This window comes from Myotis yumanensis, unplaced genomic scaffold (assembly GCF_028538775.1).
Source record: "Myotis yumanensis isolate MYYU_CA2020_CCGP unplaced genomic scaffold, mMyoYum1.0.hap1 SCAF_19, whole genome shotgun sequence".
NCBI classification, from domain to species: Eukaryota; Metazoa; Chordata; class Mammalia; order Chiroptera; family Vespertilionidae; genus Myotis; species Myotis yumanensis.
Window position 1 is genome coordinate 9,686,113 of NW_027223770.1, and position 24,229 is coordinate 9,710,341.

The 24,229-nt window shown below is 41.4% G+C and overlaps 2 protein-coding genes across 8 annotated transcripts in view; one reads left to right on the forward strand and one right to left on the reverse strand.

The window, feature by feature from the left end:
- The window catches only part of TMEM116 (transmembrane protein 116), a 185,919-nt gene extending 163,242 nt beyond the window's left edge, over nt 1-22,677 (forward strand). The window contains exon 11 of one of the 2 annotated variants that reach the window (XM_070399554.1): nt 22,449-22,677. In XM_070399554.1, the coding sequence (XP_070255655.1) occupies nt 22,449-22,610 (162 nt within the window). In that variant the 3' untranslated portion in view covers nt 22,611-22,677. Of the gene's footprint in view, nt 1-8,172; nt 8,260-22,448 lie in introns of those variants that run through there. The other variant, XM_070399556.1, reaches the window with a different exon arrangement.
- Nucleotides 716-24,229, reverse strand: MAPKAPK5 (MAPK activated protein kinase 5). Of its 6 annotated transcripts, none has more exons than XM_070399546.1 (15): nt 23,716-24,218; nt 23,312-23,432; nt 17,849-17,922; nt 17,299-17,374; nt 16,240-16,337; nt 14,700-14,808; nt 12,924-13,013; nt 12,109-12,204; nt 11,229-11,309; nt 8,886-9,073; nt 6,995-7,115; nt 4,326-4,456; nt 3,770-3,891; nt 2,641-2,745; nt 716-905 (listed from the first exon to the last, which is right to left on the reverse strand). In XM_070399546.1, the coding sequence occupies exons 2-15, from the start codon at nt 23,408-23,410 to the stop codon at nt 811-813; spliced, it is 1,485 nt and encodes a 494-aa protein (XP_070255647.1). In that variant the 5' UTR covers nt 23,411-23,432; nt 23,716-24,218; the 3' UTR covers nt 716-810. The 6 variants fall into 6 exon arrangements, with proteins under 6 accessions (XP_070255647.1, XP_070255648.1, XP_070255649.1 ...); XM_070399547.1 differs by having other exon boundaries at nt 3,776-3,891; nt 23,716-24,148; XM_070399548.1 differs by lacking the exon at nt 23,312-23,432 and having other exon boundaries at nt 23,716-24,177.

Sequence of the window (24,229 nt, forward strand, 5' to 3'; positions counted from 1 at the left end):
AATCCAAAAGTCCACTTTTCATAAAATGCTGCTTTCTCAGAAAAACCACCCCCTAAGTGGGCCAGAAAACAGGGAAAGGACATAGGAAGCAATGGAGCTGGTGAGGGCTGCCAGGAAGGAGAGAGGAAAAGTAGGGTCTCAGGGGAAGGGAAACTGAAATTTTGATTAAACATAAAAAGAATAAACTCAAAAGATAATCCATTAGATTTAAGAATCACACCAATTCCTTTTAACAAATATGGCCAATAAAAAAAAAGTGTTACCACTTTTCTCTTAGGAATTAGGGACAACAAAAATGAAGGCTCAGCTCCCTGCCTCTCCCATCATGGGAGCCAACATCTTGTAAATTTCAGCAGACAGTCTGCAACATGGATCCACAAACATTTCTTGGCATCAGGGCTAATCTACCAATAGTGCGGAGAGTAAATACACAGGGCAATTAAAACCAAATTCCACAGTATTTGATTTAACTGTTTACTAAGCAGAAAGATCAGTATAGTTGGTCCTTTATCTACCGCTGACAAGTGGTTTTTATATACTTTATTACAAATAAAACAATCTTGCTTGATATAATATCTGTCATCTTACAAACATGACTAAGGAGTCCTAAAATAATGTATATTTCTAGGAGCTAAGCTTTTCTTAAAAACAAACAAATGAACTATACTATTAGTAAATACCATTATCTAAATCTATACAGCATCTTTAAGCAATGTGAAAATGAAATGATTTATTAATTTACATAAAAATTACTTTATACATTAAAGAATAGTTTTTCAGATTATAAAAAAACAAAGTCTGAAGCTGTCATTATTGGGATTCATGGGACGTGGTTTGTTCCTCTATCACTTGCTTCACAATTTCTGCCAGTTTTAGCCGATCTACTTTATCTGTGAATCCACGACCTGAAAGCCAAGAAAGAAAAAGATCAATCTCCAAACTGTTTGGGTGGAGATAGGTTCTTGACAGGAACCCAGTAAGGTACACCTTACCAGTGTCCAATTCACCTTCAAATGGAGGAACCGTCCCCAACACCAATCAAAAGCAGTTCAGACCCCCCATTTTGCAAGTAGCAATTAAGCAGTTCCATTAACCTTGCAGTAAAAATCCAATGTTCAGTACAACAGCAAACAAGGAAACTATGAAGAGAAAGATCTTTGTAATATATATGTTTGACAAAGGACTCGTATCAAGAATATATAAAGAACTCATACATCTATAAGAAAGATATAACTCAACAGAAAAACTAGCAAAAGAATAGGTACTTCACAAAAGAGGAAATCTAAATGGCCACTAAACATCTTTAAAGTGCTAAAGTTCATTTGGGAAAGGCAAAGTAAAATGACATTGTAATACCACTATAATCTATCCAGAATGACTAAAATAAATAGAAAGATAGACGAGAGTTGATGTGGAAGCAGGGTAAGTTAACCCTCAAACACTACTAGTGGAAGTATCAACCAGAATAACCACTTTGGAAAACTCTTAGCAGTACCCACTAAAGCCAAACAGATGAATACCTCCATGAACCAGCAATCCAATCCTAGATATATAAGAGGTAAGAGAAATTAGTTCAGCAAAACATTCTTCAAAAGATAATACACAAGAGCATTCATAGCAGCCCTTTTCTTAATTACGAAAACCTGGAAATAACTCAAATGTCCAAAGTAGACTATCTATCTACACACACACACACACACACACACAAAGGGTGGGCAAAAGTAGGTTAAATTACCAGCCACCACTATCAGAAGTAAGGATACAAAAAAAGAAGAAATAATAATGCAAATACATAATACAATCAATAAATAATAAAAGAATAAACTTTTGCATACTAACAACTGTAAACCTACTTTTGCCCATCCGTGTGTGTGTGTGTGTAGAAAGAGAGAGAGAGAGAGAAATATATATTGAGAATATATATATATAGAGAGAGAGAGAGAGAATGAGAATGATCTGCTGCTACACACAAGGCTGAATCTCACAAATATAATGTTAACTAAAAGAAGCCAGACACAAAAGAACACAGACATGTCTGATTCCATTTATATAAAATACAAATCAATAGTGCTAGCAATCAGGATTGTGATAACCCTTGGGGGTGGGAGGTAGTGACTAGAAGAGAGTCCATGTTCCACTACATGTTCTAGGGGCTAGTTATAGGGAATGTTCACTTTGTAAAAATTCATCAACAGTACACACTTCAAATGTGATCACTTTTCTGTATTGCTATTTCAAAATCTTTTTAAAAAAAACATACCAGGGAAGCTAATTTCTTCCAGGCTATCACTCTGGATTTCTCTTGTCCAAGAACCAAGCCAGGCTCTAGCTGGTTTGGCTCAGTGGATAGAGTGTGGGCCCCCAAATTGAAGGGTCCCAGGTTTGATTCCAGTCAAGGGCATGTATCTTGGCTGCAGGTTCAAGTGTGAGGGAGGCAACCAATCTATGTGTCTCTCTTACATCGATGTTTCTGTCTCTCCCCTTCTCTCCCAATCTCTCTAAAAATCAATGGAAAAAGATCTTCCGGTGAGAATTAACAACAATAAAAAAATAGCTCCAGGTAGGCCTGCAGAGATTCCTACACGTTCTAAACAATCACTTTATTGTATTCCTGGGGAAAGAAGTAATTAAGGCTCCTACCATTCCAGCTGAAGCTTTGCAGAGTATCTCTCAGGAGTTTGCATTCCCGGTTATACTTCCAAGCCTCTTGCATTACTTCATTCAGCTTTTCATCTTCATTCTCGCCTATTGATAAAGATGAAGAAGTTGCATTTCCCTGCAGTGTTACGGGATTTTAGTGTCAGAGATGGAAGGACATGATGTTCAACTTGTTGAAAAGTGATGACTAAAGGTACAAACTTCACCAGCCACTGCTGTTCCTGCTAATGTCTACATGATATATAAACTACTTCTGGTCTTCGAACTCGTCTACTGGGACAGCCTCACACAAATCCTCTGATGGCCCCAGAGTCTTCGCACTGGGGGATGGGAATAGGCAGTGTCAGACTATTGCTGAGCAAAAACAGCTTAGGTCTCTGGTTAACCTAATGGACCAAGAGATAGAGGAAGAACAAGGCTGAGTGGGCTACCTTCTTTCTCCTAAGCTCATTTCTTACTTTGGAAGGCTATTGGAGGTACACTAAATATGAGTTCCCTTAAAATGCAAGAAGTAGGAAGACAGGTCAACCCACCAGTTTTCTTGCCTACTACTTGAAGGATCTCTTTCATCTGCTGAGAAATGCCCATTACACCCCACTGAGTGGGGAAATAACATATTGAAAGCAAACTCTCACTCAAAAGAATCCACATACAAGTCACACTCTGCCCATCACATGAGTAGCAGCAGAGTCCACTTTTGACCTGGGGGCGTATTCTCTTTATATTCACAAGTTAATAAAGCCTTGCTAACGGCTCTGGAAATGACGTCTCCTGACCTTTTCAAACTGAACTTGACCCTGTCCACATTCTCCATTCTCCATCACATGCCCTCATTAATAAACCGAGAAAATATAAAATTACATGCTGCACCTGGCACTGGCAATTAAATCTAAATCACAAATGTCACAAAAAAACAAAGGAAGGGTAGAATTTACCCTAACCCATCATCCACTCTTTTGAATGGGTAAAGACTGATTTATATAATGTACTTACTTTCTTATACACAAAGATGAATCAGACAACCTCAAATTAAACCACTCCTTTTGTCATGTGCATACACACACACACACACACACACACACACACACACAGCATTTGTAAATGGTGTGACCTTTACCAGCCTGGGGGAGAATACATTGAGCAATCACATCTCGGAGCTTTTCCAAGGCAACATTTGAATCCTCGGTTCCATTCTCACGATCGTGGATATACACACCATCCTTTGGCCTGGTGCTTTAAAAGTTTGGGGGAGAGATAATAACAAGGTAAGACCCAAAAACCTAACACTCAACAGATGTTAACTCTAAACATAAAGCAACAGATTTTTCAGAAAATTAACAATAGAGCATCTCCAACTTTTGATGCTATTTAAACAGCTTATTCTTCCCACCCTCTTAAGAGGCAGCTCACTGGTTGAGCATCAACCTATGAACCAGGAGGTCACAGTCTGATTCCTGGTCAGGGCACATGCCCGAAATGTGGGCTCAATCTCCAGTGGGGGGCATGCAGGAGGCGGCTATCAATGATTCTCTCTCATCATTGATGTTTCTCTCTCTCTCCCCCTCTCCCTTCCTCTCTGAAATCAATAAAAAAAATATATATTTTTTAAAAGGCAGAAAATGGGCCACCCAACCATGAACGAGAATAAATGAAATAAGCTCAGTTACCCAAGTAATTTCCTCTTCCTCAGAATGGGGTTGTTCACAGAGTGCAAGGGTTTGAGGCTGACTTTCAGATCCTGGATTCGCATGTTGGCCAACTGTTCCGCATGAGCCTGCTGGATTCCTGCAACCACCGCCTGAATACAAACACTGTCGTCAATTTTTCATATTCATTTCTGAGTACCTAGAAAACCTATCTAAGAGCATGGGAAGGAGCTCAAGGAACTAAGAAGGCAATTTCACTATTATGCTGGCCGTATATAAATTTTGATAAAGCAGAGATTCTTCCCCATGGGCCAGTAGGTCCCAGAAGAAATATTAACAAGACTCATGCTCACAGTCATTGGCAAGGGCAGGTATAAAGAGAGGCAAACGTGTACATCAGAGAAAAGGCTGGCAAGCTACTGCCCGAGAAGCCTCCCAGATTGCCTCCAAAGTGTAGAGGCCCTGATGGCTCAGAACCCCAACTGTTTCACACTGAGTGTGGTAAACATTCAAGCACTGGTCTATATGCCAGTCAATTAATTTATAATGAGAAATAACTGTCACAAAGTGTGGAACTCTTGAAATCTGTGTCTTTATGACCAATGCTTGCTCTCACTACGGGCAAACCAATGAGGAAGGCAAATACTCAGCAGAAAGCTTTGTAAGAACTAGATGATCCCATTTTTTTGGTATTTTTTTTAAAAAGGACAAATTCTTGAGTGTGTGAGGGTCTCCCCAGAAAAACATCAGGAAGGATACATCACACCATAGATTAGCTCACTTCTGAGGGGTGAGATTAAGGCAAGGAAATAAAAGGGAACTTTTGCTTTTTATTTTATATATCTCTGCTCTGTTTGAATTTCAACAATAAATTCTGACCATTTAAAAAAGCAGTTCCAAAAAAAACAAAAAGCAGTTCCTTGTTAAGCGTGCTTTTAGATCAGGAAGAGTTTACAGGAACTATAAACAGTTGCCCCGGCTACCCGCCTCTGGACCCTCATATCTATCTATTCATCAGTGATGGCCCAACCAGAAAGATGGGAATAATTCAAGGGCACAAGTTCAGGCTCCATCTCCTAGACAGGGCTTAGATGGACACTATTCAACATCTGCATATGTGGCCATTTTTCCAAAGTTGACCTACCCACATCATGACCACATCATTCTTTAACAACAGGAATACACTGTCACGTTGAAGTTCCATCTTATAGCCCTAACAGCCACTTTTTCTCATTAACAAGATTCTCCAAATCCATACTTGGCTTCATTATGCACTAATTTTAAAATAACTACAGAAGGCAATTATTTCTTTATGTCCAAGATTTTGAAGAAAGCTACATTGAAAACTCATGTACTGACAAACAGAGGATATAAATAATCCCTTTGGATTTAGACTGACCAAACCATTTTTGCACTACTGGGCATATTTACTAACCAGTAAGGTAACCGTACACAAATCTGAGATGGCAGAGAATTCTGTTCCTTCCAGCTCTCCTTTTTCTCCCATAAACTAAGGGAGGTCTTAGCATTCTCTTTTCCTGTTCACTCATTCTTTGTCACACTTTAACCTCATCCCTTTTAAGAAGGTAGCATTCTCCCTGGCCAGGTTGGCCTGTTTGCCACTGCCTTTGCCTCTCAGCCACACTCTTTCCAGACCACAAATCTCATTTGAGTGTCCATCTACCACTTGAAACAATATCTAAAACCTAAAAGATTTCCCTTCACTCAAACTAGCCTCATTCTTGGTTTTCCTCTATTTGTTGATGGTACTACCTGATGTGCTACCCAACTGTTCCCTTATATCTAATCAGTCACCAAAAATTGTAGAAAAATTGTCTTCAAAAGTATTGAGCCAATTCATTCATCTCTACTTCTCTGCTCTCAGAGCGGCCCCTCAGATTCTAAATTACCACAGAAGTCCTAAGTTGGCAAGTCTGCAAGTCTGGTTAACCATTCCTAAACACCTTCCCTATGCAAACATCTTCTCAAATTTCTACAATGGACTCTCAGCTACATCCTCGTAAGATAAAACTAGCCTGGCCGTTGTAGCTCAGTGATTGATCATCAATCCATGAACCAGGAAGTCAGTATTCAATTCCAGGTCAGGGCACATGCCCAGGTTGCAGGTTTGATCCCCAGTAGGGGGCACACAGGAGGCAACTGATGGATGATTCTTTCTCATCATTGGTGTTTCTCCCTCCCTCCCTCTTCCTTCCTCTCTGCTATCAATAAAAATATATATTTTTTTAAAAATGTAAGACCTGTCTACTTTCAAAGCCTGGTCCTGTCATATGCATCTCACTGACTTTCCATTAATGAAGTTAGGTTGTTTTTCCCACTGACGATCATAGGGAGGATATTCCCTTGAGTGTTGTGCTCCCTTAGTGTATGGTTACCAGGTCTTGATCTGGGTTTTTTATGGGAAGCTCTTTATTTCCAACCGTCATTTTCAGGAAACCAGAGATACTTCTCTGGAAAAGACTGCATGCTCTACATTGTTTTGCCGTTAACCCCTCACTAAGTTGAGTTCCCAGCATTCCTTCTCAACTCAACCTAATCTGCCAACAAAATAAGTATCATTCAAACCCTTATGCATGGAGGGTGGGGGCGGCTGGGGAGAGGTCAATGGGGAAAAAAGGAGACTTATGTAATACTTTAAACAATAAAGAATTTTAAAAAAACACACACACCTTATCCATCATCACTTGAGCAGAGGGCAGAACATTATCCAGGGCCTCAGTCGAGTTTAGCCAGGGGTGGTCCAACACTCCTTCAATGGTGAGTCTTTCCTCTGGTTTGACCTTCAAGAGCCTGTGGAGTAAAGGCCAACAGGGCTGCCATGTACAGTTGCTTCCAGACAACCAGGAAGTTCTGGGGTCTCACACTAACCAGCTCTAGTTTCCGACTTTCTCCCAACTCCTACAAGCCTAGGCTTTCCATCTGCAGAGCAGGGGTGGGGTTCTAGTCCCTAACCACTAGCTGTGAGGGCTCTGTGTCCCTAGGCGGTCCTTTCCATCTGTACAAACAAAGTGAGGTAAAAGTGGTAGGAAAAAACTTAACCCAGATATACTTCAGCCCAGTAATTAATCCCATATGTAGCTGAATCTCCATATTGATGTTTTTAGGGTAGTGAGCTCTAATTCCCAAAATGGACTGAGAGTGCTCTTTTGGCTAACAGTGGCTATAAAATTAGTTGCAGGGTCAGGAGGTTCTGAAAACCCAGGTTGCTACTTGTGGTAAAATCTCGGTTACCATATGGCAGGACATGAACCTTTTATTCCAGAAACATTCTAAAGCTAAATACCTAGAAACTCTGAGAAGGGGATGGCATTTCCTTCTAAGCCTAGTGTATTGCTCTGATCAGAGTTCTTTACATCTTACTAGTATGTATTCATGCTGATGCAATTCCTAGCTCACCCCAGCATGCTCCTTGGGCTATTTACAGCACCTCCTTCCAACTACATATCCTCCCGTTCCAAATGTCAGAGTCAGGACAACATGCCTATTTGCTCTTTTATTCTGGATCATTCTGAACAAACAGCTTCAGATTCCAAAGAAAGGATTCATGTTGCTCTAGTGATATTCTATAGAACTGACAAAGAAACACTTCAAGGATATTGATATTTTGGTTAAGTAGCCAAAAAGACAGCATGGGAAGACAGGTGGTGATTTAAATACTGCCTCCACCCTCCTAAAAAACTTTTGCTTGTATGTTTTGGAAACTAGCCCCTCTTTAGATACACAGACCCCTAATCATCAGAACAAGCTCACTTATGAAAGGGAGTAATTTCCATAGAGAAAGGACTGTACTGTCAGGAGACAGTTCCCAGATACTGCCCCTTTAATGCTTATCTTTATCACATTACAGATGAAGACACTGAAACCAAAAAAGGAAAAATTGCTGAGTGAAACCAAGCAATAGGAATACTAGAACAGTGCCCAAGACCCAGGCAGCTGAGCCTCCCACATATACCTCAACTTTAGGTCTGACTTCTTACCTAGCCCTCCAGCTACCAAAGGGCTCTGAATGTCAACTGTCCCTCATCTACTTATTAGCCCTAATTCTTCTAACTCTTCCCATCTTCATATATGTCAGAGCAACCAACTAGCAGTGAGAAGGCTGGAGGGTGGGGCCCAGGCCCCACACCATCAATCACATACTCCCACAGCAGCCAAGAAATGAAAAGCCAAAAGCATTGTTATCATCTTAATACCCCAGTTTATTCCTAACGTCCATCCCAAATGATTGGCTTACAGACAAGAGGGCACACAGGGGTCAGGGAGTAGAGATTATCACTAAGGCCCTGAATTAATGCTCACAGAGACACTGGCTACTGAAGGACCTGGGTTCACAACCCAGGGATAAATTCTAGGAATGCAACAGGAGGGAGCAAAGCTCCATTTCCACGGAGGTATGGACACTGAGAACCCTCATCTCAGGCTCCAGGGGTAAGATTTCTGTGATGCTAAATAGGAACAAACATGCCTAAGAAACAAATGACTTTTCTCTACCCAACATTCCCTGTGTTCCAGCACCTTAAGGCTTCCTTGGTCTCCCCGCCCAGTGGCCCAGGAACTCACTTCCTCACAACATCTTTGGCCATCTCTGAGATCTGGCTCCACTCTTCCTCTGGGAACTCAAAACTGCCTGTCATGATCTTTCTCCGCATGTCCTTTGGGATAGTCCGACTGTGATGTTTGGAGTAAAAAGGAGGGTATCCACACAACATCACGTAGATAATCACTCCTAAGGACCATAAATCACAGCTCTGAAAGCAAAGAGAAAATGGTCACTCTTAGCAGAGGCCCAGCTCCAAAATAAAGCCTCCATGGCTGGCCGACATACACAGGCTGAGCTATCCAAGAATCACTTAACAGAGACTGGAAGTTTCAGGAAGTCTAACTTTTCACTCCATTTTAAAAAAAATATTTTTTAATTGATTTCAGAGAGGAAGGGAGAGGAAGAGATAGAAACAGCAATGATGGGAGAGAATCACTAATCGGCTACCTCCTGCATGCCCCACACTGAGAATCCAGCCCACAACCTGGGCATGTGCCCTTGACCGGAATCAAACCTGGGACCCTTCAGTCCTCAGGCCGACGCTCTATCCATTGAGCCAAACCAGCTAGGGCTTCACCCCATATTTTTTATGTGCCACCTACACTACATAGACACACATCAGCATCTCTCATCATTGATGATTCTATCTCTCTCTCTCTCCCTTCCTATCTCTGAAATCAATAAAAGCTTATTTTATAAATAAATAAATAAATACATAAAAAAATAAAAGCATTCACTCCTTTGGCCCTGGCCGGTATGGTTCAGTTGGTCCCATGCACTGGAAGGTCACTGGTTCGATTCCCGATCAGGGCACATATCTAGGTTGCAAGTTCGATTCCCAGTCAGGCCATATACAGGAAGCAACTGATCAATGTATCTCATATCCATCTTTCTTTCTTTATTTCCTTCCTTTCCTTTCCTTTTCTTTTCTCTTTTCTTTTTTCCCTTCTCTCTCTCTCCCCCTTTCTCTCCCTCCCTCCCTCCCTAAAATTTTTAAAAATAAAATAAAATAAATAAAAGCATTTCTTTGGCCACAAAGGACTCATTGTGCCCGCTCCTCCCCCGCCCCTTTTTTTTTAATCCTCACCCAAGGACATGTTTTTATTGACTTTAGAGAGGAAGGGAGAGGGAGACAGAAACATCCATCAGCTCTGCCTCCCACATGTGTCCCTACCAGGGTTTGAACCTGCAACCCTTCAGTGCATGGGATAATGCTCCAACCAACTGAGCCACATGGGTCAAGCCTGCTTCTCTCTTTTTCTTTAATGAAGGTTGATATATTTAATTTTCAAAAATTTAATTATATCTTATTACATATTTTTATTAAAAATGACTTGTCGCCGAAACCGGTTTGGCTCGGTGGATAGAGTGTTGGTCTGTGGACTGAAGGGTCCCAGGTTCGATTCTGGTCAAGGGCATGTACCTGGGTTGCGGGCACATCCCCAGTGGGAGATGTGCAGGAGGCAGCTGATAGATGTTTCTCTCTCATCGATGTTTCTGGCTCTCTATCTCTCTCCCTTCCTCTCTGTAAAAAATCAATAAAATATATATTTTTTTAAAAAAATGACTTGTCAGTGTAGCATTCAGTGTTCATTTAGTTGCCCAATATAAAGTTTTTACTTAGACCAACATATATACACATTCAAAAGTAATATGAGCCCTAACCGGTTTGGCTCAGTGGAGAGAGCATCGGCCTGCGAACTAAAGGGTCCCCGGTTCGATTCCGGTCAAGGGCATGTACCTTGGTTGCAGGCACATCCCCAGTAGGGGGTGTGCAGGAGGCAGCTGATTGATGTTTCTCTCTCATCGATGTTTCTAATTCTCTATTCCTCTCCTTCCTCTCTGTAAAAAATCAATAAAATATATATTTTTTTAAAAAGTAATATGAACTGTTTTTTTCAACATGTTACTCATCTGCAGTGTAATTTTGATGAATGCCATACTAATTCATGAGCACCATTAAGTTCACAAAATGGAAAAGGAAGAGAAGAAAAAATATTGGGAAATTACATCATGCAGGAAATTCATTGCATTCATGCTGAGATTTTAGCAAGTAAATTTAAAGACAACCCTATCTCTTAAATATGGTCACTGGATTATACAGCTAGCCAAATAAATAACCTCCAGATGACCATAGCCCTTGGCTCCTGCTGCAAAACCTAAATTGTTAAGAACCTTACTTTATATTTCATCAGACAAAAACTTAAATTCCAAGTACTCTTCTGCTTGTGTGGCTGCTTCCAGCCTTTTGCACAGGAAGATTAAGGGATAAGAATGGAATGAGCCACATTCCCAGAGGGCCACAAATAGCTCACTGAAAAGAGGCTACCCAGAGGGGTGAAGATAAATATCTCTTCCTCTACCTTGTTGTAAGTGTAGGGTGTTGGTGAGGTAGGTATGATGCCAAATTTCTCCTTTTGATGCCTTCTCTGTGCCTCTAGTACCTGTCAGAGTCAGACCAAAGGGAACAGTTTACTGAAAATCACACAATGACACACAACTTGAGAGACTCCTGGAAGACTAAAAAAGGTCCACACTGGCAGTCAGCAATCAAAAAAACTCCACATAAACACAATACTTTCAACACCCCGCCCCCCCACACCCTCTTATCACCAGCAATCTATCAGTGCTTGCCCAGGTCAAGAACATTAAGATCAGGTCCCTGGAGGAGATTTATCTATTCTTCCTGCCCATCGAGGCATCTGAGATGACTTTTTCCTGGGGACATCCCTCATGCCTGTGTAAAAGCATGCTGATACATGCAACACGGATGAATTTAAAAAATATGCTGAATAAAAGTAAAACACAAAAGATACATAAATTCTATTTTTATGAAATTCTACAACAGACAAAACTAACCAATAATAACAGAAAGCATGTCAGTGGTTGCCTGGGGCTAGGAATCAAGTTGGGAGCAATCTGACTGGAAAGGCACACGGGACAGCTTTTGAAGTGATGGAAACGTTTTATAACTTGATTGTGATGCTCATCTTGCAGGAGTATCCATTTGTCAAAACTCATCAAACAACACTTCAAGCAGAAGTACTATGTATAAATCATACCTCAATAAAGTAGATTCCAAAAGAATAAAATGCCTAAATCAAATTAAGCAGCTTTTAGGTTTCTGAAACTGAGCACTCCCCCTCCCATTTGTAATGCATGCCTACTAGTGCTGGAGAGGAGGAATGTGAGTGCACAGGCAGCTTGGTGGCACAGCCAGTGGCAGAAACAGAACATGCTTACCTGAGGTGCTACATAATAAGGGGTGAACTGGGGTGTCATCAAGTCACCTTGGTCAATTTTGGCAAATCCAAAATCACACAACTTCACTGGGGCATCCTGAAATAAAATAAACGGAAGTTACTGCTCCAGAGTTCTCAGTACACATTAGAGGGAAATCCAGGTGCACGGCATGTTACCTTGAACGCTCACAAGTTTCTGATTGAGACCTGAGTATGGGAGTAGTATATCCTCAGGTCTGGAGACAATGATTCATATTGAGGAACTGTTCTTAGTAACACAGAAGTAAGCAATTTCTACCGACTCACAGTTAGCCTTGTTTTATAACTTATAAAGTCAGCACTAAAATCAAAATCTTACTCAAAAGCTCCCTGGCTCTATAGATTGGCCCATAACTTCTCACCAACATCCATTTTATGCTAGCCAGAGTAACTTATTTGATGGGACATGGTGTAGGTGTCAGAGGGTAGGGATTGGAGAGAAAAATACACCTTTATCAGGGTTAACAGCAAATACAACTGTTAAGTTTTAAGGTAATATAAAACAGCACATAGATTCTGGCCCCATCCTGAAGTCCCCCCAAATAATATCCAAAATCTTAAGTCCTACAAATACATATAAGGATCATCCAAAATTATCCATGAGAGGAGTATTTCTCTGGGCTTCCAGCAAGGAAATAAGTGGGAAAAAATAAGCTGCCTAAAGCCTTTTCACTTGGGTTCAGAGCACTCCAAACACATACACACACACCTCCACGCCCACTTCGGAACTATGCTGTGAATGGCAGCACTAAAATGCAGAAAAGCAAGGCATCTCACCAAAGAGTTATCCTTGAAGAGCAGATTCTCAGGCTTGAGGTCTCTGTGCGCGATGTTTAACAAGTGACAGTGCTGTAGAGCCAGAGCTATCTGGAAAAGGACATAATGAGCAACCACACCTTAGAAAAATTAACTCTTTACTGCCCCTAGTTTAGAGAACTCAGGATATTAAAAAATGATCCTTAATTAAGTCCATTAAGACTATGGCTGGTCTTCAATTTTAAAGCAGAAATTAAGTAAAACTTCTGGTACCAAGAAATAGAACTTAGTTTACCTGCAATGTGTATTTTGTTAAGCAAAAAGAAAAAACACAACAGTAAAATGACTCTTTATCAGAATGAACTGATGGTTAAATCCTGTACACAGTGAGGGAAATGAAATGTTTCCACTTGCATTCATCTGCCATGTGACAAGCACTGCAGAGTGAACACTGCGCAGACAGCAGGCCTGGTCTCCCCCAGCAGGGCAGCCGCACTGACACGTGGCTCAGAAGGGAGCTGCACTCTCCAGGGAGCTCAACTTTCAAGCTCTGCCCTCAAGAACAATGGAAAGCAGCTAACTGGATTTTTCCACCTGATATTCCGATGTGCTCATCCCACTTGGTGAACTGTGGCATGTTTAGGTAGATGTGAAGGGGTTTTGTTTTACAGAAGATTATCAGAGCTCACCCTTTAGTCCTAGTATTTGAAAAATACAAGGTATAACTTTTAAAATTAAATAGCAAGAGCAAATTCTGCCTTTTCTTCAACTCTCAGTATGGAAATGTCTTAGCATTCCAAGTATCGGCTCCACCGCACCAGAAAGGAGGCATCAAAAAATGCTCATGGAAAATTTTGAAGGATTTTTTAATTAAGAACCAATTGTGCTAGGCTTTCTGCTTTTCTTTGCCTTGCTTGCTTGACATGAAGATTAGCTTTGAGGGTTCAGCTTTTGATCTCCTCAAGATGTTATTTCCAGTTGGTTTCCTAGTATTGTCTGTGACATAAATCATTTCTCTAGCAATGAAATGTGATATCAAGTAAGCCCTAGCTTGTTTAGCTCAGTAGTTAGAGCGTCGGCCCATGGACTGAAGAGTAATGGGTTCAATAATTCCAGGCAAGGGTACGTACCTTAGTTGCAGGTTCGATCCCCGGCCCCAGCCCTCTGTCGGGGTCAGTGCAGGAGGCAACCAGTCAATGTCTCTCTCACATCGATGTTTCTCTGTCTCTCCCCCTCCCTTCTACTCTCTCTAAAAATCAATGGAAAAAATATCCTCTGGTGAGGATTAATTTTTAAAAGTGGCATCAAAATAGAAAGACTGTAACCAGGAATAACCCAGAATTACAAAGACCTTATAATACTACTAAAATCTGAAGAGAGAAAGGTGACTCATAAGCAAAAATTATCTTATATACAATTGTCAGAACATATTTTTACACTATACAATCTTTTAAGTGGTATCAGCAACATTTTGTCTCAAAGTTCAATAACAGTGCTTGAAAGCCATGTCTAAAGATATCTACAATCTACAAGAGTTAAGATTACCTTCCTTCCAGAGTTTATTTACATCTTATAATAGACAAACAATTGACAACCACTTAAGAATACAGTCCCCCCCCAAAGCATAGAAGGTGTCACATTTCTCCTGTCAAAGCATCTTTTCTGATCACATAACAAAGCAGGCAATGAGAGAGCAAATAGAGCTTTTCTGCAAGCTTTCTTTTATTCCCCCCCAATGAAATTGTGCTTGTTAACCAACATTGTTGGCAGTTTGATTTGTACCCGGGGTTAACTTGCCTGCTTTGTTACTTGGCTGGCTTGCTTCTCTGTAAAGTGCCGGTGCTGGCTGATTCTGTGAAATAGCTCTCCCCCTTCCATCATCTCCATTACAATTAAGAGTCGAGCCCTGTTTGAAAGCATTTGATTTTGTTAAGTTAAAAAAAAAAAGAATTGAAACATCAAGTAGCTAATCTAAAGAGATACCTCATCTACAAAGTGTGTCATTTAATTCCTAAGTCTAGTCCTACCAAGCCCCTTTGAGTGTCCACTACCAAATGGACACTGTGCATAAGGAATATCCCTGACCTAACACTTTCTAAGAAGGTAAAGTGGGAGTGAAAGATTTAGTTTTGAAAATAATGATCCTTTTGAGAACATTACACTTAAGTGACATATTTTGTATATACATTTTAGGGCAGCTAGAATGAAAATATGTTGAAAACAGAATATGACTTTGTGTAGGACATAAATTTCAAGTCATTTGGCTGGGTATTGAGCTGTCTTGGTTTTTCATTCTGTGTGTGTGTATGTGTTTATCTACTCCCCCCCGCACACACACTCCACTAGTTTTTTTCATGTGACCCAGAGGATACCCAGCAAGATAGCTGGAAAGGGTTACACAATTACTAAATAAAAGCAAAAGTTCTCATGTTATAAAAAAATTTTTTTGAATTTTGGTTACCATCCTTTGATATAAATGCTTCCAGCTTCCATCCAAATGCTTTCACCAACAGAGCACAGTTGTAAGAAATAATCATTCATTTCCCATTTGTTTTTACAAATCCATCTTCTTTCTCCACCTGGAAAACTTCTTCCTATCCCCTTCAAGTCCTAGTTCCCATGTAACAGCTCTGTGACAACTCACCTCCCCAGCCCACAGCTTGCAGCTCTCCTTTATAAGCTCAAAGTACTTTATGGATGCCTCTCCTTGGTGCCTATCCCATTGCTATGATGGCAGAATTATAGCTCATTCCCTCCAACAGAAAACAAACCTTATTTTAATTTTTAATTTCCTGGAAGAGACTTAGAACACCGTTCAATGGGCTTGCCAAACATTTGGCAACTAAAAGAATGATGTTGGTTTCTCCCTTTAAAAGGAATGTCAGACTAAGCAATAAAGGCTTTTTGCCATATCAACCTCTAAAACATTGCCTAGAATAATATTTGGTTTCCTTTTGCTAATTTGAAATAGAATCTGTTTTAATTCCACATTACTTGCTTTTTTAAAAAAAGAGAAAGTAATCACAATAATCAGAGAGGCCAGGAGAATAGTAAGGTATAGATGAAACAAGACTGGCAATGAGCTCATCACTGCTGAAGCTGGGTGATGGGTACCTGGGGATTCATTACATAATTCTGTCTGCTTTCACAAACGTTTGAAATTTTCCAAAACAAAATGTAGGGAAGAATGAGAAAGAGGGAGGGAGGGAGGCCGACGGGGAGGAAGGGAAGGAGTGAAAGGGGAAGAGAGAGAGAGGGCACAAAAGAGGAAAACCCACTACACCTTGGTCTACATATGGAGAGGTAGGCATAGAATGATGACCCTGTGTAGTCTTACCTGGGGCTGGACTCATGAGGAAACTGTACACTGTTAGCAAACACTTCAATAATTTGAACTATATTTGGGTGTGTGGCACACATCATGTGCAGGCGTACCTTAAAGAGAAGAGAGGAAATGTTTCTGTACACAGGGGAGGCCAACATTTTCTCTCCCAACACCCCCACAAAAAACTGACATTAGGCACAAGAGGCTAAGCCTATTACAGTAAAAAACCTTACCACCTAGAATAATGTAAAAAAAAAAAAGAGGGGGATCACACACAGTTTATCTCCTTAATGCTCTTTCTATGAATGAAACCTCAACAACAGATTACTTGCTCCTGTCCTATCCATTAGCAAATGAATTAGCAAACAATTTCTTTTCTTTCAGATATTATTCATACATCTGTAAGCAAAAGAGTAAGTCCTTCACTGCACTCTTACTAACATGTCATCACCAGTCCAGATCATTCAAAACAAATGTCTATTTTTAAAAACTAGAAACACATCCTCAGAGTCCTCCTGCAGCACACTTTCAAGACACTTTCACCAGACCCTTCCCTGTATTATTTTCTCTCCACTCTTCAAGGACGTTTTCCAGTAAGCAAAAGAGGAAGTAAACCTGAATACTCAACTATGTATAAGAATCACATTAATTGAAACAATACTCTACTAACAGCCTTTGGTACTGATAGATGTAGGACTGCTTTTATAATAACACTAGAGGCCCGATGCACGAAATTCATGCAAGAGTAGGCCTTCCTTCCCCTGGCTGCCGGCACCAGCTTCCCTCTGGCACCCAGGACCTGGGCTTCCCTCCGGCTGCCAGCAGGCACCTGGGACCCGAGCTTCCCTTGCAGCCCCAGCTTCATCCAGAAGGTTGTCCAGGAGGTCATCTGGTCTAATTAGCATATTACACTTTTATTATTATAGAGGATGAATAGCAAAAAAGGGGTAAGTATGAACTTAAATTTTTTTAAAGATCCTTCGTGCATCGATGCATGAAGCTGCCCTGCTTATAAAATGAATTATTAGGCACTTCAATATTTAGGCAAGACAAGGCAATAAAGGATCATACCTCATTTCTAGCTTTTGGACGATCAAAAAGAATTTTCAGTGCAAACCGTTCTTGGGTAGAATTCTTCACACAGACTCTAGATTTGGAGAAAAAATTCAATCAGAAATCATCTATGTTACAGTGAAAACTAACTTAACAGGTTTGTTCTTTGAGAATTGTACTTCTAATCAAGACTATATCCAGGTGCACCAGAACAAACTTGCCCCCAAGCCTAGCAGGTGGAAAGGCAGAGCAGGATCTCATCCACTCTTCCTAGGCCTCAGCTCCTAAGCCAGGTGATGCCAACGTGAGGCCTCTGCTGGCTACAGGTGACTCTCAGTGGCTCCACAGGATCAACATCTTCAATGATTCCATGTTACAGAACATGTGACTTGGTCACTTAAGTATATTTCTAAATAGATGAGAAATAGCCTAACTTGTTTAAACACCTCTACTTGTTAAATTAAGGCTGTTTCACAAATCTGGCACCATTGATGCTTCTAATTTAAGGTGCATTTCAAATGGCCCTTTTCAGAGCAATTTTGTCATAGTTTGCACATGGGTCTCTTACCTAACTGGACCACTAATTCCAGCTCCCAGTTTCTGAGTCCAGTTGATATTATATTCCTCTAAAATGGAGGTTTCCTATTAAAATAAAAAAGAGGGGGCAGAGAACAATTCTCCAATTAAAAAGCTGAACAATTAAACAAAGGTGGGACAACAGAAGATCTTTATCACTCAATATCTCGTCTTCTGAGAGAATCTGATAAACAAAGCTTTGTGTTCTATAGGGCTTTATAATTAGACATGTTGTTTCAATGACTAGATTAGGCATATTTTCCAACAAGAGCAAAAGCAAAAACTTTAGGACAAAAAATCTGTCAGTTCATCTACAAGGTCCACTGGAGTAGAACCACTCAGTGTCTTGTTTTGTCTTTGGAGTGTAGGGGAAAGATTCTTTCAAAATGCTGCACTACTAAACACTGATTTGCTTAAATGGTCAAGTATTTTCTGAGATTCCAGAAAAACTAGTCTTATCTATGCTCCTATGATATAGAGGCCTATATCCTAAAACAAACTGATCAAATTTTTAGAATAACTGAATAAATTGACTTAAATTTTCAAATAAAATAGCAATAAACATCATAGTTAATTTATATAACTTTCAATAGCACCATTTTGAGTACAAAGATATTCTGTCATATTCATTATATAACTATATTTTTTATATTTTTCAACAATTTTCAATAGTTCCAGATAGATTCTCTACAGTTTAATGCAAGTTTTCATGGAATTCTTGTTTAGTCACTATTATGTTGAGCTTCTGTTGCCTATAGGCAAGAAAGCAATAAAACTCACTTTTTCACATGTAGGGTTCCACATATAGAATAGGAAACGAACTGCAGACCTTGAGAAATTAGGCCAAAACTCATGAGACTTTAAAATTGTCTTGTTGCAATGAAAGTCTGATAGACCATATTTATCACTAGAATCTTGATTCCCAGTGTCTGAGAACAGGTTATTTGTCCATGAAACACACTCACTGTGCAGTTAGTATGTGCCAGACACCGGGCTAAGTTCAGAGATGAAAACAGAGCTTCTGCCTAGTGAATATGCAAGTGTATAAAACAAGCTTAGAATAGCCTCCATAGCAATGCTCAACAATCCTGGAATGAATTACTAAAACAGTGTTCGCCAGGGGCTGGTGGGAAAGAGACAATGGGGGAGCTGGTGCTTAATGAATATAGAACTTCAGTTTTATAAGCTGAAGAGTCTGAATATTGATGGTGGAGATGGTTACACCACATTATGAATGTATTTGATACCACCAAACTGTACAGTTAAAAATGGTTAAGATGGTAAATTTTGTTGCATTTTACTACAATTTTAAAAAAAAAGAAAAGAAAAAAAAAGTAAAAGGATGGAAAAAGATATATCACAAGTAACCATAAGATAGCTGGAGTAGCTATACTGACCACAGACAAAATAAACTTTAAAACAGAAGATGTTAACAGAGAAAGGGAGGCACTTTTGATAATGATAAAAAGGTCAAGTCAACAGGAAGAAATGTCAATTACAAACATATACACATGCACCTAACAAGAATCCAAAAACAAATGAAGCAAAAATTGACAGAATTTAAGGGAAAAATAGAAAATTCAAAAATAATACTTGGAGATGTCAATACTCCCCACTCTTACTAATAGATAGAAAAGCTAGACTGAAAATCAGCAAGGACAGAGAAGACAACACTATCAACCGACCTGACCTAACTGACGTCTGCACAGCACTCCATCCAACAGGGGAATGCACCTTCTTCCCAAGTGCACATGGAACAGTCTCCAGGATAAAACATACGCCAGATCGTAAGTTTCAATAAATGTTTCATCATGGATTAGAGGACAATTTGAGCAACTGTCCCCAAATCAATTAATAGATTCAAGGGAATCCGTGCCCAAAAGCCAATCAGCCTGTTCGGTAGTCAGGAGCCTAAATTTAAGTGCTACAGTTAGAGCCCAGGAAAACGGCTTTCCCAGCTGACCTCAGTTCTCACCACTTGAGGGGCAGCCTCAAAAGGCAAAACCATGAATACACACAGTGCCACACACCAAATGTTTAATTGGATGTGATGCCAGCTTGCTTCTGGGGGAGTACATCCTAGTCAGTACTGGTTGTCAGTTATTTTTAGCTTCACTAATTTGTATTGGTTAGGGACACCCAAATTAGTAGGAAGATTCACCAATGACCTGTCAAGAATGTGAAGGCTAGCCCAGCCGGTGTGGCTGTGGTTGAGTATTGACCTGTGAACCAGGAGGCCAAGGTTTGATTCCTGGTCAGGGCACATGCCCGGGTTGCTGGCTAGATCCCCATTTGGGGGCATGCAGGAGGCAGCCGATCAATGTTTCTCTCTCATCATTGATGTTTCTATCTCTCTCTCCCTCTCCGTCCCTCTCTGAAATCAAAATAAAGAAAAGTATGTGAAGGCTAAAGAAAAAACAAGAAAATTACGTTGGGCCAAAACCGGTTTGGCTCAGTGGATAGAGCGTCGGCCTGCGGACTGAAGGGTCCCGGGTTCGATTCCAGTCAAGGGTATGTGCCTGGGTTGCGGGCACATCCCCAGTGGGGGATGTGCGGGAGGCAGCTGATCAATGTTTCTCTCTCATCGATGTTTCTGACTCTCCATCTCTCTCCCTTCCTCTCTGTAAAAAATCAATAAAATATATTTTTTTTAAAAAAGAAAAGAAGCCAAAACCGGTTTGGCTCAGTGGATAGAGCGTCGGCCTGCAGACTGAAAGGTCCCAGGTTCGATTCCGGTCAAGGGCATGTACCTGGGTTGCGGGCACATCCCCAGTGGCGGGTGTGCAGGAGGCAGCTGATCGATGTTTCTCTCTCATCGATGTTTCTGACTATCTCTCTCCCTTCCTCTCTGTAAAAAATCAATAAAATATATTAAAAAAAAAAAAAAAAAAAAAGAAAAGAAAATTACGTTGGGCAATGATGACCATGTGAAGAAAACAGCATCTCTTTCTAAACCTCTCTTAAATTGCTATAAGCTAATATTCACCAAGCTCTTACTAAATGTTAACTATTGTCATAAGCACATTTAGATATTATTTGCTCATTAAATCCTCAAAAATACCCTACGAGCTGGAGACTGTTTTTAGCTCCTTTCTATGGATGAGGAACTAAGGGACAAAGAAGTGAAGTTGACTTACTTAAGGACAAAGACTGAGATTCCAACCCATGAGCCTACCTAGAGAAATTGTTGTAACCACTAGGTAACATTGCCTCCCAATTTATATCTCTCTACTAGAACTATGTCCTTCTTCTGCTCAAAACTCTCCCAGACTTCACCTTCTTTTTAGGGTCAAAGCCAAAGTTATTCCAATGGTCTATAAGGCCCTACATGGGCTGGCTTCCCATTACATCTCTGTAACAATCTTTACCAGTGATGGCGAACCTTTTGAGCTTGGCGTGTCAGCATTTTGAAAAACCCTAACTTAACTCTGGTGCCGTGTCACATATAGAAATTTTTTGATATTTGCAACCATAGTAAAACAAAGACTTATATTTTTGATATTTATTTTATATATTTAAATGCCATTTAACAAAGAAAAATCAATCAAAAAAATGAGTTCGCGTGTCAGAGGTTCGCCATCACTGATCTATACAGACCCACTGAATTCCAGCCACCTTGCTGTTCCTGGATCACACATGAACCTGCACCTACATTGTGCCTTGTACCTACTGTTCCCACTGCCTGTAATATTCTCTTTTTTAAAATATATTTTTTATTGATTTCAGAGAGGGAGAGGGATAGAAACATCAATGAGAATCGTCGATTGGCTGCCTCCTGCACGCCCCCCACTGGAGATCAAGCCAGTAACCAGGGCATGTGCCCTTGACCGGAATCGAACCCAGAACCCTTCAGTCTGCAGGCCAACACTATCCACTGAGCCAAACCAACTAGGGCTGCCTGTAATAGTCTTCCCAAATACAGTGAAGTTTTGCTCCTTCCTTCCCTTCAGAACTCTATGCAAATGTCATCTCCTCAGAGTCTTTTCTGACCACCCTTCCTAACACAGTACACCCATCCTTTTATACCTCTTATTTAAAACAACCTGACAATGTGTATAACCTAATTCCACCATCTAGAATATAAGCTCCATGAGATCAGGGACACCCAGGAGGCTGGCTTTGCACCAGTAGTGCCTAAGACAGTACTGGGGACAAATGAGACAAAGTTGATTTTAAAAATCTGCCACATGTTGCCTAATTTCATAACCCATTCATATACTTTAGGCAACAATTCTTGACCCTATATCAATAAAATCTAAACTAAAAGAAAAAATGGATACTTCAAGGCAGTCTTTATTTTTTAACTGAAAATCAATCATTATAATTATTTTTGTGTGTGTGTGTATATATCTCTATATATACATGACAGTATAGAGAGTAAATTCTAGTGTTAGCTGAAATGTTGATTTTAAATCTTTCACATGCATAGGATCTGCCTTTAATGTCTTCTGAATTTTAAAGTAGTTGTATTAAGTTGAGCTTGAGCTGGTATGATGGAAACCTTGAACCAAAAGTCTGTAATACTAGATATGTAATAGTTTATGATCTTGATTCCTTTTCAGCTGAGTTCACCCCGTCATGTTCCTTCCTAGGTGCTAGATGCTGACAGCTTTGAAAAGCAGTTGTGCTCTGCCTTCTCTCTCCAGCTAGCAGCATATTACGATAGCCTGCAGATATGCCCGACTGGCCCCATAATTCAGGGACAAGTGCCATCCTCTTTACAGTGTGAGTCCTTGTGGTTTTCACTTTATTAATGAGCAGAGTTCAAGTTTTTCTAAAACACTTAAAACATGTGTTTATCTCTCTGGAGATACTGATCTGTCAAAGCAATCTTTTAGAACCTTTATTTCTATTATGAAAAATTTGATCTCCCTTAATGTATACATTATTTTTTTATGTATCTTTTAAAAGGTGAAGTTTCTTGGTAATGATTGATGATTTCTATAAGCTTTACCATCCAAAAATTTGTTAGAAGTTTAAGTTCTTTATCAGTTATTGGTCATGGTGATTGTGTCCTGAAAGGGAAAATACAGTAACCCTTAATTGCCAATGGATTCCTGTCCCTCAAAAGGAGATGAAATCCTTAAACATGTTGAGTTGACTTAACATTGTAAAATAGTAAATAACACCTATTAGACGTTAAGCTTCATGTTCAATTTATACAAGACTCTAATTTCCTGATCATAGCTAATTTTCTCTTAATGCCTCAAAGAGTTTTTTTTTTAAAAAGTAAATCAGGTTTTAGAAAAACTGTCATTTTATTCGGGTCATTTTAGAACACGTAGTAGCTTTTGGTTGTTGTTAACAGAGCAGTAAGTCACAGGACACCGCTAGCTCTTCCTAAATAAACGCAGTGCTCCCTAGGATGAGGGGAGCGGAAAAGTGGAGGGGAACACACTGGAAAATGAGCACAATCTATTCGCCAAAGGACTGGGTTTGTAGGAAGGCGAACCACCTCCTTCTGAACTGCAGATTTCCAAGAGGCTAGTTTCAAACAAATCGGAGGGATGGGTAAAGTCCAAGTCTCCGAGTGCTGTGGCAGCAAGCGGATCATCCGGAAGCAGCTGCTGGCGGCACTTGGGGAGAGATCGAGAGTAGAGCAGTGAGACCCCTCCACCCCATTCCCTCCAGTATCGCCACGCCACTCATCTTCTGTTCCAGGGGAGCACAGGTCCCGCCCCCTGCCCCCCACACAAGCCCTTCGCCCCAGGGCTGCACCACGCAGGCCGCGGGACCCGGGGGAGACCGAAACCCGGGAGCGGCTGGACTCTCACCCCAAGTTCCCTCCGTTTCCTGAGGCCGGAGCCGAGAGGAACGCCGCAAGGGCAGAGCGGGGAGGAACGAGGCATCTCCCCTTACCTTGATGGCTTTCTCCATGTCGCTCTCCGACATGCTCCGCGGCGCCCCGACGGCCGGGAGCGGCGGAGGCTGCGCAGCGGCCCGGTCCCACCGCCGCGAAGGGAGCAAGGGGCTTGGCGCCCGGGCCCCCGGGCCTCGGGGAGAGGGGCAGCAGCCGCCCCCCGGGACCGGCGGGGAGGAGGACCCCGGCGCCGGCTCGGCGGCGGCAGGCGGCTCTAGGCTGGCGGCGGCGGCAGCGGCGGCGGCAGCCCCTGGGGACAAGCCTTTGTGCTGGGCCCGGCGCGGCTGCTTCCCGGCCTCATCCCCGGCCGGGGCCGCCGGCTCCCGCGGCAGGGCGAGGCGGAGAGGGCCCCGGCCCGGAGCGCTGTGCGGGGGCCTCGCGGGGCCGCCGCTTAGGCCCGGGCTCGCCAGGTCCTCGGGAGGAGCCTGCGCCTCCGCCGCCGCCGCCGGCACCGCCGAGAAGCCGACGCCGAGACCGCCGCCGCCGCCGCTGCTGCTCCCGCTGCCGCTTCAG